At 40.2% G+C, this 19,699-nt stretch overlaps 2 protein-coding genes across 5 annotated transcripts in view; both read right to left on the reverse strand.

Annotated features, from left to right (window-relative positions):
• The window catches only part of LOC125275563 (protocadherin gamma-A11-like), a 205,955-nt gene that overhangs the window by 182,891 nt on the left and 3,365 nt on the right, over window positions 1-19,699 (reverse strand). Inside the window, exon 1 of one of the 4 annotated variants that reach the window (XM_048202668.1) lies at window positions 9,207-11,762. The exons of 1 other annotated variant lie outside the window; for it this stretch is intronic. In XM_048202668.1, the coding sequence (XP_048058625.1) occupies window positions 9,207-11,582 (2,376 nt within the window). In that variant the 5' untranslated portion in view covers window positions 11,583-11,762. Of the gene's footprint in view, window positions 1-686; window positions 3,465-4,802; window positions 7,325-9,206; window positions 11,763-19,699 lie in introns of those variants that run through there. 2 more of the 4 variants (XM_048202667.1, XM_048202665.1) reach the window with 2 other exon arrangements.
• LOC125275588 (protocadherin beta-15-like) lies at window positions 14,972-19,534 on the reverse strand. The gene has a single exon (XM_048202696.1). The coding sequence runs from the start codon at window positions 18,242-18,244 to the stop codon at window positions 15,839-15,841; it is 2,406 nt and encodes an 801-aa protein (XP_048058653.1). The 5' UTR covers window positions 18,245-19,534; the 3' UTR covers window positions 14,972-15,838.

Below are 19,699 nucleotides of genomic sequence, written 5' to 3' on the forward strand. Positions count from 1 at the left end.
TGCTAAATATGACCTAAACCACTCCAGTGCTATACCACTGATGCCCACCCACTGCCTTAAATGTGAAATCAATATTTCATGATTCACTGTGTCAAATGCAGCGGTTAGATCTAAAAGCACAAGGATAACACAGTCACCAGAGTCAGTAGCTAAAAAGATGTCGTTAAAAACTCTTAAAAGAGCAGTTTCGGTGCTGTGCAAGGTTTTAAAGCTGGATTGAAAAACCTCTAATATATTATGTTCTTCCAGAAAAGCCAATAATTGACTGTACACAATCTTCTCCAGGATTTTTGAAAGGAAAGGCAATTTAGAAATAGGCCTTATAATTAGCAAGAACTGACGGATCTAGAGCAGGTTTTTTAAGCAAAGGTTGAACTACTGCATGTTTTAAGATTTCAGGAACCACACCCGAGGTCAAACTACTATTAATAACTGCAATAACAGATGGTCCTATAGTGGAGAAAACCTCCTTAAATAGTCGAGGTGGGACAACATCATTTGGAGGACCCAAAGGCTTCAAATGACCAACAACCTCCTCTAAAGAGGAAAAAGTCACCGGCTCAAAATTATCATGTTCCATCAGTCAGCTGTGACTAGTGCCTAGTGGAAGCAGTCAAGTGGAGAAAAATACACTTTTTCACAATTTCAATCAACCTAATAATTTTTAAAGAAAGACTTAGTCCTACCTGATAGGAGTCACTCATTTCTGCATCAAGTCCTTCAAGATCATCCACAGCACACTGAGTCTTTTTCAGAGTCAGGTCAGCAGTCAGTGTGCCCTCATTATAAGATCTGACGAACTTGAAGTCACTAGTGCGCGAGCCCGTGGTCAGGTACGCGTCATAATTGTAAGTGCTGCGGAGAGTTCCCGCGCCCTCCACCTCTGCGTAATTTGGAGGTAGATACGCGCTGGGAATGGCTACAGCTCCATCAAACAACAGTCTGGGCTTTCTCCTGCGACAAAACCTCACGGCCAGGATGATGATGATGAAGGTCAGGAAGAAAGTGGAAACGGACACCAGCGCGATGATCAAATAAAACGTCAGTTTGGAGCTGCTCTCGTCATGAGACATGTCTTTCAGTTCTGGAACTTCAGCCAAGTTATCTGATATGAGTAAATACAACGCGCACGTGGCTGAGAGAGAGGGCTGTCCGTTATCTCTCACGGACACAATAAGGTTCTGTTTCATGCTGTCAGATTCAGAAATGTCCCGCTGCGTCCTGATCTCCCCGCTGTGGACACCGATAGTGAAAAGTCCCGGATCAGTCGCTTTAATAATGTGATACGAGAGCCACGCGTTCTGGCCAGAATCCGAGTCCACGGCGATCACCTTGGAGACCAGGGAGCCCGCCTGCGCAGCTTTGGGCACCATCTCGGTCATGAAGGAGTTTCCCTCCGGAGAGGGGTATAATATCTGAGGGGAGTTGTCATTCTCATCCGATATGAAGACACTCACGCTCACGTTACTGCTCAGAGGAGGAGAACCGTTGTCTCTGGCTAACACGAGCACCTTGAAACTCTTCAGCTGTTCGTAATCAAACGACCTCACGGCATGAATGACCCCGGTGTCTCCGTTAATGGATAGAAAGGAGGACACCGGTGCGCCATTGACATCAGAGGACAACAGAGAATAAACTACAGTGCCATTCTGTCTCCAGTCCGGGTCTGTAGCTGATACTGAACAAATAGAGGAGCCCGGTTTGTTATTTTCTTGCACATGAGCTCTGTAATTGTGCTCCTGAAATACAGGTGGATTATCATTCACGTCAGCTACAGTCAAGTGAAGATTCTTAGAGGAAGATAGAGGTGGAGAGCCCTCATCAGTAGCAGTGATTGTAAGATTATAATCAGAGAGCAGCTCGCGGTCTAATTCACCTGTGGTCACCAGAGAATAGTAATTTTTGATTGAAGGAACGAGTTTAAATGGGACGTTCTGCTGAATGGAGCAGCGCACCTGTCCGTTATTCTCAGAGTCTCTGTCCTGAACATTAATGATGCCAACCTCTGTACCGGGTAACGCGTTCTCAGGAACGGGACTATTCAGGGATTTAAGTATTATTATAGGGGCGTTATCATTGATATCAACAATATCTATTAATACTGTGGAATAACTGGCTAATCCTTGACCATCTTTGGCTTGAATGGGAAGTTCAATTGTACTCTCCACTTCATAATCAATTTCACCTTTTAGTTCAATCACACCAGATACTGCATCGATGAAGAATAGCTGCAGGAACTTTTGAGGTAAATGACCAAATGCATATGTCACTTCTCCATTTTGTCCCTCGTCAGCATCAGTAGCGCTCACTGTCACCACTACAGTATCTACAGGAGAATTTTCAGGCATACTGACTTTATAGACGGCCTGACTAAAGACTGGAGCATTATCATTAGCATCCAGCACAGTGACGTGTATGGCTACAGTACCTGATCTCGGTGGAGTCCCGCCGTCTACCGCAGTGAGAATTAATGTCACCTCTTTCTGCTGCTCACGATCCAACTCTTTATTAAGAACCAGCTCGCCATATTTCCTTCCATTTGCCCTAGTAACTACACTAAGAATAAAATTTTCATCATTTTGAAGTGAATATGATTGCACTTCATTCAAACCAATATCTGCATCGTAAGCCTCTTCTAATAAGTAACGAGATCCTTTGACCGCCGATTCCTGTATTTCAAATTTTATAACACTTTCTTTGAACTGTGGTGAATTATCATTTATGTCCTCAATATTGAGAATGAAGCGATGAAGCTCTAAAGGATTTTCCAGCACGAGCTCATGTTTAATAACACATGAAGCTTTCTTTCCACAAATCTCCTCTCTGTCGATTCTCTCCGCTACGGTCAGTTCTCCAGTATTCAGATTAATGTCACAGTATCGTTTTCTGTTACCTTCAGTATCAATGCGAGCCTTACGAGATGACAGTCTGTTCACATCGAGCCCGAGATCCTTTGCTATATTTCCAATCACAGATCCGCGTTTCATCTCCTCCGGGAAAGAATAGCTCACGTCTCCATAAGCGGTGTGCGCCATCAGCACGAAGAACAAAAGACCAAACATCTCGACAGCAAAGAAGAACGACTGAAATGCCTAAGAAATTAAATCCAGGAACACAACAATGTACATGTAAAAGGATAACATAAATACAGATCTGAATTTAGAAATGTAGACAGAAGTACAGTATATGAGGCAGTCTCCGTCGACGATTTTCTATAATGAGGCGAGCTCAAAGCCCTGTGTATGACATCAGAATCAGGGTGGAGAAATGTGTACTGAACACACACATGGTTTTGCAGGTGAACAGCGACACTGTGAGTTAAAACAAGAAACTGCATGACATTCATATCTCTGACAGGATTAAGTGCTGGAATATACACCGAACTTGGCATATACTGAAGTATTTTGAGAATCAAGAACAAGCAGCGACATTCACTGAAGATTGGGAGATTAAAAAATCCCACTACATTTAAGGTACTAATACAAGAAAGAAAGAAAGAAAGAAAGAAAGAAAGAAAGAAAGAAAGAAAAGCGGTATAGAGGGCTACACTTTTTAGGAGCAAAAAATCCAAATACCAAGAATAATGCTGATGCAGCACCATGGACAGGAAAAAATAAATCCTGCTCAATGCAAATTCCATTTCTAATTAAATGGCATTTAAAAATATCGACATCAGAATGTAATTGTCTCCATAAGTCACCTTCACATTAGAGACATAGATGAGAAAAACGCAAAATTACATAAATCTCAATAGTAACACGACTCGTGAAAAATGATACATGATACACTTACAGTTGAACATACATGAGCAGAAAAATCTAAAAATAAATTAGACTAATTCATCGATCTATATTTCAGACTTTAAACTGAACCCCACAAATGTTAATGTGTCTAAAAGCACTTGAATGAGCCACATGATCTTGCTATTTTAAAGAGCATGTGGTCGATGAAAGCAGTCAATTAAATTACATATACACATCTAATCTGTAAACTCAGTCCATTTGCATTTTTTTCTAAAGAAAGAATTATTGTGTGCGCATGATGTCCTTCCAGATCACAAATTTGACCAATCTATAAAGAATATACTTGTACAAGACAACGCATATGACTGAATCAAGGTGAATATAAAAACACAAAAAGGTGAAGAAACCGCTCAACATCATCTGTAGTCTACAGCGAACTGTGACGTCAGGTATATGACATCATATGAACAGAGTGGAGAAACAATGTCAGCGGTGGCACTGGTAAACAGCAACACAGAGTTCAATTAGGAAACTCTAATAACTCTGACAATAAATGCCAAAACGCGGATACAACACATGAAATGTCTTTACAATATCAAAGGCCTGGATCAAACAAACATTCTCGTAGAATTTAAAAGAGAACAAGCTCGATTTTAAAGAGCATATATTAAACCTACACATATATAAATAAAGACACGAGTGTAAACAGACACAGGAAAAACCACACCAGAAACAGATACTGTCTGTACAGCACATGGACAGCAAATAGAAATATGCCATTTTACCTAAACTTACTATCCGATATATTTTTTAAACAGGAGATGAAGACAAAAAATAAATAAAAATAGAGAAAATCAACAACTATTCACACCGCATGGGGTCACATTATATGACTTTGAGCCACTTAATCTCGATTTTTCGAAAAAACACTACTTGATATAGTTACTTTTCAGACTTCAAACTGACCCTATAAAATTTTAAAGTCTATGCCAATGAAAGCAGTCAATTCAGAACAGAAATAAATATTAAATAATAATAAAAATCCTTTGTTAGTCCTACCTGAAACGAATCGTTCATTTCTGCATCGAGTCCTTCAAGATCATCCACAGCAGACTGAGTCTTTTTCAGAGTCAGGTCAGCAGTCAGTGTGCCCTCATTATAAGATCTGACGAACTTGAAGTCACTAGTGCGCGAGCCCGTGGTCAGGTACGCGTCATAATTGTAAGTGCTGCGGAGAGTTCCCGCGCCATCCACCTCTGCGTAATTTGGAGGGAGATACGCGCTGGGAATGGCTACAGCTCCATCAAACAACAGTCTGGGCTTTCTCCTGCGACAAAACCTCACAGCCAGGATGATGATGATGAAGGTCAGGAAGAAAGTGGAAACGGACACCAGCGCAATGATCAAATAAAACGTCAGTTTGGAGCTGCTCTCGTCATGAGACATGTCTTTCAGTTCTGGAACTTCAGCCAAGTTATCTGATATGAGTAAATACAACGCGCACGTGGCTGAGAGAGAGGGCTGTCCGTTATCTCTCACGGACACAATAAGGTTCTGTTTCATGCTGTCAGATTCAGAAATGTCCCGCTGCGTCCTGATCTCCCCGCTGTGGACACCGATAGTGAAAAGTCCCGGATCAGTCGCTTTAATAATGTGATACGAGAGCCACGCGTTCTGGCCAGAATCCGCGTCCACGGCGATCACCTTGGAGACCAGGGAGCCCGCCTGAGCAGCTTTGGGCACCATCTCGGTCATGAAGGAGTTTCCCTCCGGAGAGGGGTATAATATCTGAGGGGAGTTGTCATTCTCATCCGATATGAAGACACTCACGCTCACGTTACTGCTCAGAGGAGGAGAACCGTTGTCTCTGGCTAACACGAGCACTTTGAAACTCTTCAGCTGTTCGTAATCAAACGACCACACGGCATGAATGACCCCGGTGTCTCCGTTAATGGATAGAAAGGAGGACACCGGTGCGCCATTGACATCAGAGGACAACAGAGAATAAACTACAGTGCCATTCTGTCTCCAGTCCGGGTCTGTAGCTGATACTGAACAAATAGAGGAGCCCGGTTTGTTATTTTCTTGCACATGAGCTCTGTAATTGTGCTCCTGAAATACAGGTGGATTATCATTCACGTCAGCTACAGTCAAGTGAAGATTCTTAGTGGAAGATAAAGGCGGAGAGCCCTCATCAGTAGCAGTGATTGTAAGATTATAATCAGAGAGCAGCTCGCGGTCTAATTCACCTGTGGTCACCAGAGAATAGTAATTTTTGATTGAAGGAACGAGTTTAAATGGGACGTTCTGCTGAATGGAGCAGCGCACCTGTCCGTTATTCTCAGAGTCTCTGTCCTGAACATTAATGATGCCAACCTCTGTACCGGGTAACGCGTTCTCAGGAATGGAGATTTTAACAGATTTAGTCATTATTGTAGGGGCATTATCATTGACATCAATAACATCTATTATTACTGTACAATGACTGGCTAATCCTTGACCGTCTTTAGCTTGAATTGGCAGTTCAATTAAACTCTCCTCCTCATAATCAATGAGTCCTGTTAGTTTAATCGCTCCAGACAACGAATCGAGAGAAAATATGTCCATGAGGCGTTCCGATAAATGACCAAATTCATAAGTCACTTCTCCATTTTGTCCCTCGTCAGCATCAGTAGCGCTCACTGTCACCACTACAGTATCTACAGGAGAATTTTCAGGCAGACTGACTTTATAGACGGCCTGACTAAAGACTGGAGCATTATCATTAGCATCCAGCACAGTGACGTGTATGGCTACAGTACCTGATCTCGGTGGAGTCCCGCCGTCTACCGCAGTGAGAATTAATGTCACCTCTTTCTGCTGCTCACGATCCAACTCTTTATTCAGCACTAGCTCGCCATATTTTCTTCCATTTGCACGCGTTAGGACACTAAGAAGAAAGTGTTCATTGTCCTGCAGCACATAATTCTGCACTGAATTCATTCCAATATCCGCATCGTGGGCCTCATCTAATAAATAACGAGATCCTTTATCTGCTGATTCCCGTATTTCGAATTTGATTAGACTTTGTTTGAATTGTGGTGAATTATCATTTATGTCCTCAATACTGAGAATGAAGTGATGCAGTTCTAAAGGATTTTCCAGCACAAGCTCCTGTTTAATAACACATGAAGCTTTCTTTCCACAAATCTCCTCTCTGTCGATTCTCTCCGCTACGGTCAGTTCTCCAGTATTCAGATTAATGTCACAGTATCGTTTTCTGTTACCTTCCTTATCAATTCGCGCCTCTCGACTTTCTAGTTTGTCCACATCGAGCCCGAGATCCTTTGCTATATTTCCAATCACAGATCCGCGTTTCATCTCCTCCGGGAAAGAATAGCTCACGTCTCCATAAGCGGTGTGCGCCATCAGCACGAAGAACAAAAGACCAAACATCTCAACAGCAGAGCAGAATGCTTGAAAAGCCTAAGAAATTAAATCCACGAACACAACAATGTAAATGTAAAAAGAAAACATAAATGTAAATCTAAATTTAGAAATGTAGACAGAAGTACAGTATATGAGGCAGTCTCCGTCGACGATTTTCTATAATGACGCGAGCTCAAACCCCTGTGTATGACATCAGAATCAGGGTGGAGAGATGTGTACTGAACACACACATGGTTTCGCAGGTGAACAGCGACACTGTGAGTTAAAACAAGAAACTGCATGATATTCATATCTCTGACAGGATTATGTGCTGAGAGGATCAAACCCCACCCCCCAAAATCAAGACTAAATGCCGATGCAGCACCATTGACAGCAACAGTAAAACCTGCTCTGTTTCTTAAATTCCATCATAATTGGCATTTAAAAATCGCTGAGATTGGAATTCAATTTCCTTTAAAAAACAAATTTCACATAGCCTAAAGGAGAATTCGATGAGAAAAAAAAACAACAAAAACAAAACAAACAAAAACGCAAACAGCAACATTTTATAATAGATTCGATTACAAACATCCGCTGCATCCATATAGCACACAAAGGGATTTTAGACAAAACGATACAATGAGCTTGACAAAAATATTAGTCAACAGAAAGAGTCAGTTTTCACATTCAGTTAAAATGCCACCAACAAACAGGATAACTGTAAACTTTTTTAATTAAAACAAATGGCTAAAGTGACATAAAAAGAATTAAAAACATGATATATGACTTAGAATTGATCATACATCAGCAGGAAAAATTTAAAAACAAACAAACAAAAAAGAGACTAGTTTAACTATATTTTAGACTTTAAACTGAACCCCACAAATGTTCTTGTGTCTAAAAGCACTTGAATGAGCCATATGATCTAGCTATTTTAAAGAGTCTGTTGTCAATGAAAGCAGTCAATTAAATTACATACACACATCTAATCTGTAAACCCAGTCCGTAACTATTTATAAAGAAGGTATTCGTTAGTCCTGATTGAATCACTCACGTCCCCATAATGTCCTTCAAGAGCATAAATTTGACCAATTTATAAAGAACACACATTCAAGACGACGCAAATGACTGAATCTAATTCATGGTCAATATAATAAAACAAAAGGTGAGGAAACCGCTCAACATCATCTGTTGTCTACAGCGAACTGTGATTTGACATCATGAACAGAGTGGAGAGAAACAATGTAAAGGCCAACGGTTTCACTTGTGAGCTGCAATACAGAGTTCAATTATGAAACTTTAAAATCCTTGACAATAAATGGCAAGGATCTAACACTTTTGATGCATTTGAAATGACTTCACAATATTAAATGCCCTGTACAACCAAACATTCTCATAGGATTTATACGACTGTATTCCGTCAGACTCAGTAGAAAGGGAACAACTTCACCGGAGACAGACACTGCGTGTACAGCACCATGGACAGCGAATAGAAATATTCCCTTTATACTATAACTTACTACCTGAGTGGAACGAGTGAAAAAAAAAACAACATCAATCTTTTTAAACGCAATTCACATAACAGACAACACGAAAGGAAGGGGGGGGGAAAGAAAGAAAAAATATATATCTAATTGCATCGACACATCACGAGTCTATTTTGAGACACTTAAATAATCTCAGTTGATAATTAACATTTATGAAATCCCGTTTAAAACCAATTATTTAAGGAAGAATGTGTCTAATAATAAGTAGTCTCGCACAATTTGTCTCTTATTTACAACAGCAACAAAAAAAAAAAAAGAAAAAAGAAAAGGTATTGATCTGCGTGTACACGGTGTGGGTCTATAGCAGGAGATATTGAATACTTGCGCAAACAGAACCATAAGCTGAAATTTAAAAATAAATTATTATTGAAATAGCTAATTTCAAACTAACTCACTACAAATATTACGTGAATGAGCAAAGCAATATGTTTCAAAAACAGAGCCTTTAGCCAAAGAAAAGTCAGCATAGAGCACAAATAAAAAACATAAATAAAAGTCTTAGTCCTACCTGAAAAGAGTCGCTCATTTCTGCATCAAGCCCTTCAAGATCATCCACAGCAGACTGAGTCTTTTTCAGAGTCAGGTCAGCAGTCAGTGTGCCCTCATTATAAGATCTGACGAACTTGAAGTCACTAGTGCGCGAGCCCGTGGTCAGGTACGCGTCATAATTGTAAGTGCTGCGGAGAGTTCCCGCGCCCTCCACCTCTGCGTAATTTGGAGGGAGATACGCGCTGGGAATGGCTACAGCTCCATCAAACAACAGTCTGGGCTTTCTCCTGCGACAAAACCTCACGGCCAGGATGATGATGATGAAGGTCAGGAAGAAAGTGGAAACGGACACCAGCGCAATGATCAGATAAAACGTCAGTTTGGAGCTGCTCTCGTCATGAGACATGTCTTTCAGTTCTGGAACTTCAGCCAAGTTATCTGATATGAGTAAATACAACGCGCACGTGGCTGAGAGAGAGGGCTGTCCGTTATCTCTCACGGACACAATAAGGTTCTGTTTCATGCTGTCAGATTCAGAAATGTCCCGCTGCGTCCTGATCTCCCCGCTGTGGACACCGATAGTGAAAAGTCCCGGATCAGTCGCTTTAATAATGTGATACGAGAGCCACGCGTTCTGGCCAGAATCCGCGTCCACGGCGATCACCTTGGAGACCAGGGAGCCCGCCTGAGCAGCTTTGGGCACCATCTCGGTCATGAAGGAGTTTCCCTCCGGAGAGGGGTATAATATCTGAGGGGAGTTGTCATTCTCATCCGATATGAAGACACTCACGCTCACGTTACTGCTCAGAGGAGGAGAACCGTTGTCTCTGGCTAACACGAGCACTTTGAAACTCTTCAGCTGCTCGTAATCAAACGATCTCACGGCATGAATGACCCCGGTGTCTCCGTTAATGGATAGAAAGGAGGACACCGGTGCGCCATTGACATCAGAGGACAACAGAGAATAAACTACAGTGCCATTCTGTCTCCAGTCCGGGTCTGTAGCTGATACTGAACAAATAGAGGAGCCCGGTTTGTTATTTTCTTGCACATGAGCTCTGTAACTGTGCTCCTGAAATACAGGTGGATTATCATTCACGTCAGCTACAGTCAAGTGAAGATTCTTAGTGGAAGATAAAGGCGGAGAGCCCTCATCAGTAGCAGTGATTGTAAGATTATAGTCAGAGAGCAGCTCGCGGTCTAATTCACCTGTGGTCACCAGAGAATAGTAATTTTTGATCGAAGGAACGAGTTTAAACGGGACGTTCTGCTGAATGGAGCAGCGCACCTGTCCGTTATTCTCAGAGTCTCTGTCCTGAACATTAATGATGCCAACCTCTGTACCGGGGAACGCGTTCTCGGGAACGGGACTGTTAAGAGAATTAATTACTATTATAGGGGCGTTATCATTGACATCAATAATATCTATTATTACTGTACAATGACTGGCTAACCCTTGACCATCTTTAGCTTGAATCGGCAGTTCGATTGAACTCTCCTCCTCGTAATCCATGAGTCCCTTTAGTTTAATCTCTCCAGAAATTGCATCAAGAAAAAATAATTGCCGGGTCATCTCGGATAAATGACTAAATGCATATGTCACTTCTCCATTTTGTCCCTCGTCAGCATCAGTAGCGCTCACTGTCACCACTACAGTATCTAGAGGAGAATTTTCAGGCAGACTGACTTTATAGACGGCCTGACTAAAGACTGGAGCATTATCATTAGCATCCAGCACAGTGACGTGTATGGCTACAGTACCTGATCTCGGTGGAGTCCCGCCGTCTACCGCAGTAAGAATTAATGTCACCGCTTTCTGCTGCTCACGATCCAACTCTTTATTAAGAACTAGCTCGCCATATTTTCTTCCATTTGACCTGGTAAGTACATTAAGAAGAAAGTGTTCATTGTTTTGAAGTGTATATGACTGCACTGAATTCATACCAATATCCGCATCGTGGGCCTCATCTAATAAATAACGAGATCCTTTGACCGCTGATTCCCGTATTTCGAATTCAATAACACTCTCTGTGAACTGTGGTGAATTATCATTTATGTCTTCAATGTTGAGAATGAAGCGATGCAGTTCGAGAGGACCTTCAAGAACAAATTCCTGATTTATGACACATGAAGCTTTCTTTCCACAAATCTCCTCTCTGTCGATTCTCTCCGCTACGGTCAGTTCTCCAGTATTCAGATTAATGTCACAGTATCGTTTTCTGTTACCTTCAGTATCAATACGAGCCTTACGAGATGACAGTCTGTTCACATCGAGCCCGAGATCCTTTGCTATATTTCCAATCACAGATCGGCGTTTCATCTCCTCCGGGAAAGAATAGCTCACGTCTCCATAAGCGCTGTGCGCCATCAGCACGAAGAACAAAAGACCAAACATCTCAACAGCAAATAAGAGCGTTTGAAATGCGTCAGAAATTGATCAGAAATTAAATGCAGAAATACAACAAAGTAGCATGTAAAAGAAACATAAGTGTAAAAATAAATCCAATGTCTGAAATAGTCCTTCGATCAGCGTCGACGATTTTCTATAACGAGACGAGCTTGAAGCCCTTTGTATGACATCAGAATCAGGGTGGAGAGATGTGTACTGAACACACACATGGTTTTGCAGGTGAACAGCGACACCGTGAGTTAAAATTAGAAACTGCATGACATTAATTTCTCTCACAGAATGAAGTGTTATAACATACAAAGATCGGGCATAGTGTTGATTAGCAATTATAAACTCATTTTATTATATTGTTTAGCAAAAAAAAAAAAAAACATTTTCTGATGTGGGAGAGATAAATATAATCATAGTGTGTTATATAATAATAATAATAATAATAATAATAATAATAATAAAAGCTATCCAGAGATTGAGAGTTACAAATATGTAAGAGCAATATAATCAAACACTAAGAGTAAATGCCAGTGCAGCACCACGGACAGCGACAGGGAAAACCTGACCTATGCCATTTCCAATCAGACCAAAAGCATGTTTAAAATACTTCACTTAACGGAATATTCGTGAAAATAACATACGAGATTAATTCCCTTCCTCGCTATATTAAAAGACACGAAGAGAAACGAAAAGCTGTTTAATATATTTATCACAAATTCAACATGTCCTTGTAACATAGTAAAAGATTACTAACACCTTTTTACTGCTTTGAACCCAAAATAGCAGCTAGTGCCAAAAATAAATAAGCTCTTACATTTTTCACATTTATTCCTGTTCATGTTGAGAGAGGTAAAGTGCAGAGGTGTTGTGTGCGCCATGTGAACATGATGGTTATTGTAGTTCTAGACTAAATGGGAAGTTGCATTTACTCATCTCACTTGCATGAAAACGTTCAGTTTTCCTCAAAATGAATAAAAATAGTGAAATGCAATCTCAGAATTTTACACAAACCTGCAATAATTAACAATATTAAATTACACAAATATACTTTATGTATTTAATCCACTTTATTAACCAATGTCTTTGCTGCGGACCTTCAATTATCTAATTCAACCATACTAGCAAGCAAAAATTTCTTGAGAGTATATTGAGAAATAAGAGTGTTTAACTTTCTTCTCCTGTGTCATATTCTTCTTTAATCCAGAATGGCAGCACAGCTGAAAGGTTTCTTTGAGCTGTGCCCTCTACTGTACAAGTGTAAATATGCATTTCCTTCAGCCTGAGGCTTATTCATTTCACAGTTGGTGTGAAAGGGCCTTTACATTTGCCAAAAATATAACTTTTTTGTTGTTATTAAAAAAACAAACAAGCAAGCCCAGCCCAGGTGAGAAACAGTGACGCAAAAGTAATGTAACGCATTACTTTTCATAAAAAGTAACTAACACAATTAGTTAATATTTTAGGGAGTAACGCAATATTGTTATGCATTACTTTTAAAAGTAACTTCCCCAATACTGTCCTTGGAACAGTCAACTGTAAGCTACTAGTTGATCGAAATTCTCTGGATGTATTTTGGTGAATTGAAAGAAGATCAGAAATATATAGAGGAGCCAGTCCATGCAAACCCTTTTAAACAAACAATAATGTTTTTAACTGGGAGCCAGTGGAGAGAGATCAGCACTGGTGAAATACGTTCCCTCTTCCTTGTCAACAATCTCACGGCAGCATTTTGAACAAGCTGAAGACGTGACAATAGAGACTGTGAAACACCCTAGTACAATACTTTACAATAGTCTAATCTGGATGAAATAAAAGCATGGATCACAGACTCCATATCTTTGGGTGATAAGAATGACTTCATTTTAGCTATATTCTTTAGCTGATAAAAAAACAACTTCTGCCCACAGCATTGATCTGTTTATCCAAAATGTCAAAGCAGAATCAAAAGTAACACCTAAATTTCAGATTACCAGACAGAGCTCCCAGTTTACTGGCAACAGCCTCTGTAGAAGCAGAGGGGCCAAAAATGAAGACTTCCATCTTTGATTCATTAAACTGAAGGAAGTTGGCAGACATGCATTGTTTAACATCTCTCAGACAATCAAACAAACACTGCAGACTAGAAACATCCTTTGGATGTAAGGGAACATAACACTGAGTATCATCTGTGTAACAGTGGTATGAGACATTATACTTCCTATAATAGTATACAAAGGGGCATGTATAAAGAAAATAAAACAGGACCAAGAATTGAGACCTGTGGAACCCCATACAAAACTGGTGCACGAGATGATGAATAATTGCCAGTCTCTACAGAAAATGTTTGATCCTGTAAATGTGAGATAAACCAATTTAAATCATGACCCTGAATCCCAATTTGCTGTAAACGATTTAAAAGAGAATGTCATGATCAAGGGTGTCAAATGCAGTGCTGAGATCCAGCAAAAATATAACAGCAAAATTACCAGAATCGTCAGTCAGCAATAAGACATTTAATACTTTAAAGGTGCCCTCGAATGAAAAATTAAATTTATCTTGGCATAGTTAAATAACAAGAGTTCAGTACATGGAAATGACATACAGTGAGTCTCAAACTCCATTGTTTCCTCCTTCTTATATAAATCTCATTTGTTTAAAAGACCTCAGAAGAACAGGCGAATCTCAACATAACACCGACTGTTACGTAACAGTCGGGGTGTACGCCCCCAATATTTGCATATGCCAGCCCACGTTTCCAACATTATAAAAGGCATTAGACAAAGGCAGCCAGTATTAACGTCTGGATGTGCACAACCAAATCATCAGACTAGGTAAGCAAGCAAGAACAATAGCGGAAAATGGCAGATGGAGCAATAATAACTGACATGATCCATGATAACATGATATTTTTAGTGATATTTGTAAACTGTCTTTCTAAATGTTTCATTAGCATGTTGCTAATGTACTGTTAAATGTGGTTAAAGTTACCATCGGTTATTACTGTATTCACGGAGACAAGAGCCGTCGCTATTTTCATTTTTAAACACTTGCAGTCTGTATAAATCATAAACACAACTTAATTCTTTATAAATCTCTCCAACAGTGTAGCATTACTCATTAGCCACGGAGCACTATCAAACTCATTCAAAATCAGAAGTAAACAATATAACAGTATACAATACTCACATAATCCGACGCATGCATGCCGCATGCATGACGAACACTTTGTAAAGATCCATTTTGAGGGTTATATTAGCTGTGTAAACTTTGTTAAGGCACTGTTTAAGGCAAGCGCGAGCTCTGTGGGCGGAGAGCACGGCATTTAAAGGGGCCGCAGCATAAAATCGCTGTGTTTATAATGATGCCCCAAAATAGGCAGTTAAAAAAATTAATTAAAAAAAATCTATGGGGTATTTTGAGCTGAAACTTCACAGACACATTCAGAGGACACCTTAGACTTATATTACATCTTTTAAAAACATAATCTAGGGCACCTTTAAGCAATGCAGACTCTGTGCTGTGGTCTGAAACCAGACTGATATTTATCAAAAATAGTATTTTCCTGTAATGATGAAGAAAGCTGATTAAACACAACCTTCTCCAGAACTTTTGATACAAACGACAATTTAGACATGGGCCGATAATTATTCATAAGTGTTGGATCGAGATTTCTTTTGTTTTGTTTGTTTGTTTGTTTTTTGAGCACCGGCTGCACAATGGCATGTTTAAAATAAGATGACACTATAGCATTGGTTAAACTACTATTAATTATTGACAATAAACTAGGACTAATAGAGAAGTGTAGATATTACAAGGTGAGGATGTACAACATCCAATGAACAAAAGGTGGGCTTCATTGGTTGAAGAATTTGTACCAGGTAACTGAGACACTGGAGTAAATTCAGATATGTTACTACTGATGTGGAATGATGGAAGTCCAAAGAAGAAGAGGGGAAAATGCATGATCTTATATCTTCAATTTTGTCCATAAAAAAACTTGAGGAAATTTTCACAAGCAGTAAGTGACGGATCAGGATATAGATTAGACATCGGATTTAGCACACTATTTATGGTATTAAATAATATTTTTGGACTGTGAGCGTTTTTAGCTTTAAGATCCGAAAAAGATTTTACTTTTGCTGTCTTAACAGCTGTTTGGTAATGAATCATACAATCTATAACACATTCATATGACATTTATAAGAAAGCGTTGCCAATGAAAGCAGTCAAGTGGGGAAAAACACACCTTTTCACAATTTTAATACACCAAATTATTCTTTTAAAGAAAGACTTAGTCCTACCTGAAACGAGTCGCTCATTTCTGCATCAAGTCCTTCAAGATCATCCACAGCAGACTGAGTCTTTTTCAGAGTCAGGTCAGCAGTCAGTGTGCCCTCATTATAAGATCTGACGAACTTGAAGTCACTAGTGCGCGAGCCCGTGGTCAGGTACGCGTCATAATTGTAAGTGCTGCGGAGAGTTCCCGCGCCCTCCACCTCTGCGTAATTTGGAGGGAGATACGCGCTGGGAATGGCTACAGCTCCATCAAACAACAGTCTGGGCTTTCTCCTGCGACAAAACCTCACGGCCAGGATGATGATGATGAAGGTCAGGAAGAAAGTGGAAACGGACACCAGCGCGATGATCAAATAAAACGTCAGTTTGGAGCTGCTCTCGTCATGAGACATGTCTTTCAGTTCTGGAACTTCAGCCAAGTTATCTGATATGAGTAAATACAACGCGCACGTGGCTGAGAGAGAGGGCTGTCCGTTATCTCTCACGGACACAATAAGGTTCTGTTTCATGCTGTCAGATTCAGAAATGTCCCGCTGCGTCCTGATTTCCCCGCTGTGGACACCGATAGTGAAAAGTCCCGGATCAGTCGCTTTAATAATGTGATACGAGAGCCACGCGTTCTGGCCAGAATCCGCGTCCACGGCGATCACCTTGGAGACCAGGGAGCCCGCCTGAGCAGCTTTGGGCACCATCTCGGTCATGAAGGAGTTTCCCTCCGGAGAGGGGTATAATATCTGAGGGGAGTTGTCATTCTCATCCGATATGAAGACACTCACGCTCACGTTACTGCTCAGAGGAGGAGAACCGTTGTCTCTGGCTAACACGAGCACTTTGAAACTCTTCAGCTGTTCGTAATCAAACGACCTCACGGCATGAATGACCCCGGTGTCTCCGTTAATTGATAGAAAGGAGGACACCGGTGCGCCATTGACATCAGAGGACAACAGAGAATAAACTACAGTGCCATTCTGTCTCCAGTCCGGGTCTGTAGCTGATACTGAACAAATAGAGGAGCCCGGTTTGTTATTTTCTTGCACATGAGCTCTGTAATTGTGCTCCTGAAATACAGGTGGATTATCATTCACGTCAGCTACAGTCAAGTGAAGATTCTTAGTGGAAGATAAAGGCGGAGAGCCCTCATCAGTAGCAGTGATTGTAAGATTATAATCAGAGAGCAGCTCGCGGTCTAATTCACCTGTGGTCACCAGAGAATAGTAATTTTTGATTGAAGGAACGAGTTTAAATGGGACGTTCTGCTGAATGGAGCAGCGCACCTGTCCGTTATTCTCAGAGTCTCTGTCCTGAACATTAATGATGCCAACCTCTGTACCGGGGAACGCGTTCTCAGGAACGGGACTATTAAGAGAATTAATTACTATTATAGGAGCGTTGTCATTGACATCAATAATATCTATTATAACTGTACAATGACTGGCTAACCCTTGACCATCTTTAGCTTGAATTGGCAGTTCGATTGAACTCTCCTCCTCGAAATCCATGAGTCCCTTTAGTTTAATCTCTCCAGAAATTGCATCAAGGAAAAATAATTGCCGGGTAATTTCTGAAAAATGACTAAACGCATAGGTCACTTCTCCATTTTGTCCCTCGTCAGCATCAGTAGCGCTCACTGTCACCACTACAGTATCTAGAGGAGAATTTTCAGGCAGACTGACTTTATAGACGGCCTGACTAAAGACTGGAGCATTATCATTAGCATCAAGCACAGTGACGTGTATGGCTACAGTACCTGATCTCGGTGGAGTCCCGCCGTCTACCGCAGTGAGAATTAATGTCACCTCTTTCTGCTGCTCACGATCCAACTCTTTATTAAGAACTAGCTCGCCATATTTTCTTCCATTTGACCTGGTAAGTACATTAAGAAGAAAGTGTTTATTGTTTTGAAGTGTATATGACTGCACTGAATTCACACCAATATCCGCATCGTGGGCCTCATCTAATAAATAACGAGATCCTTTGACCGCTGATTCCTGTATTTCAAATTCAATAACACTCTCTGTGAACTGTGGTGAATTATCATTTATGTCTTCAATATTGAGAATGAAGCGATGCAGTTCTAGAGGACTTTCAAAAATAAGCTCCTGATTTATGACACATGAAGCTTTCTTTCCACAAAGACCCTCTCTGTCGATTCTCTCCGCTACGGTCAGTTCTCCAGTATTCAGATTAATGTCACAGTATCGTTTTCTGTTACCTTCAGTATCAATGCGAGCCTTACGAGATGACAGTCTGTTCACATCGAGCCCGAGATCCTTTGCTATATTTCCAATCACAGATCCGCGTTTCATCTCCTCCGGGAAAGAATAGCTCACGTCTCCATAAGCGGTGTGCGCCATCAGCACGAAGAACAAAAGACCAAACATCTCGACAGCAAAGCAGAACCTTTATAATGTTTCAGAACTTGATCAGAAATTAAATCCAGAAACACAACAAAGTAGCATGTAAAAGAAACCTAAGAGTGCAAATAAATCCAGTGTCTTAAATCCAGTCCTTCGATCAGCGTCGACGATTTTCTATACGAGCTTGAAGCCCTTTGTATGACATCAGAATCAGGGTGGAGAGATGTGTACTGAACACACACACGGTTTTGCAGGTGAACAGCGACACTGTGAGTTAAAATAAGAAACTGCATGACATTCTGATAGGATTAAGTGTTGGAATGTACACCAGACTGGGTATATACATACAATTATTCTGCAAATCAAGAACAAGCACCAACATTCACTGAAGAGATGAATACGACCACAACATGTATAGTACTCAAATAATGTAGTTCTCTGTAAATGGCAGTGTAGCACTACTGACAGCAACACAACAAAAAACCTGCTCTGTCATTTCAATTAAACTAAAAGAGATTTGAAAGTGCTGACATTGGAATTTAATTGACTTCATAAGCCAGTTCACATCGATGAGAGAAAAGCACGACTAATTAAAATAGCAACAATTTATCAGCGATTCAATTAAAAATGACAGAGTCCAAGAGGACAAATGATAAATAACATGTTAGAATGAGCTTAAGAGAATTCTCAAACAACATAATCAGATTTGATTCTCTCCCCAAAAGATCACCAACGAATAACTTTAAGCTTTGCATTCAAAATATTAGAAAATGACTAAAATAATGAATTACTCTAATCAAACACAGCTATTCATGAAACCTGCAATTCCTCAAACATTTATAGAAAAGAATAATATACCGTTTTAGCCAATTTTCGCACCTAAAATTGAATATCAGATCTGTTCATGGGTGTAATATAAAGCACTTGAATGACCCACATGATCTTTCAAAATAGACAATACAAATAAAAATACACATTTCGCATAAAATATAGGCTAAAATAGTTTTAAATAAGACAATTCCTTCATGATCACAAGAATACAAATTTAATCATGCACAAGATTCAGGCATTTTAATTGAATTTTAAATGACTGAATGATGAATATACAATAGATGAGAGCACCGCTCACAGACGGTTGTAGATCGAGCTGAGATGTGAGTCCTGAATAAGACATCATTAACAGGGTGGAGTTAACCAATGTTAATGTCAACGTTTGTCCTGGTGAACAGCCACACTAAAAGATCACCGATGAAACTGCATAACCTCTCAGAGATCTGACAGTAAATGGCTAAACTTAGACCATTCAACGTCCACCATAAGAGTTACATCTAACAATATGAAAAAAAGAAAGAAAAAAAAAAAACACATGGTCAGTTTTCTATAGCATGTGTTTAAAAATTTGTGACTGTATACAGACACACATCATATGAGAGCAAAACCTCGAGAGCAACAAACACTGCCTGTACAGCACCATGGAGA

This window comes from Megalobrama amblycephala, linkage group LG9 (genome assembly GCF_018812025.1).
Source record: "Megalobrama amblycephala isolate DHTTF-2021 linkage group LG9, ASM1881202v1, whole genome shotgun sequence".
In the NCBI taxonomy this organism is placed as follows: Eukaryota; Metazoa; Chordata; class Actinopteri; order Cypriniformes; family Xenocyprididae; genus Megalobrama; species Megalobrama amblycephala.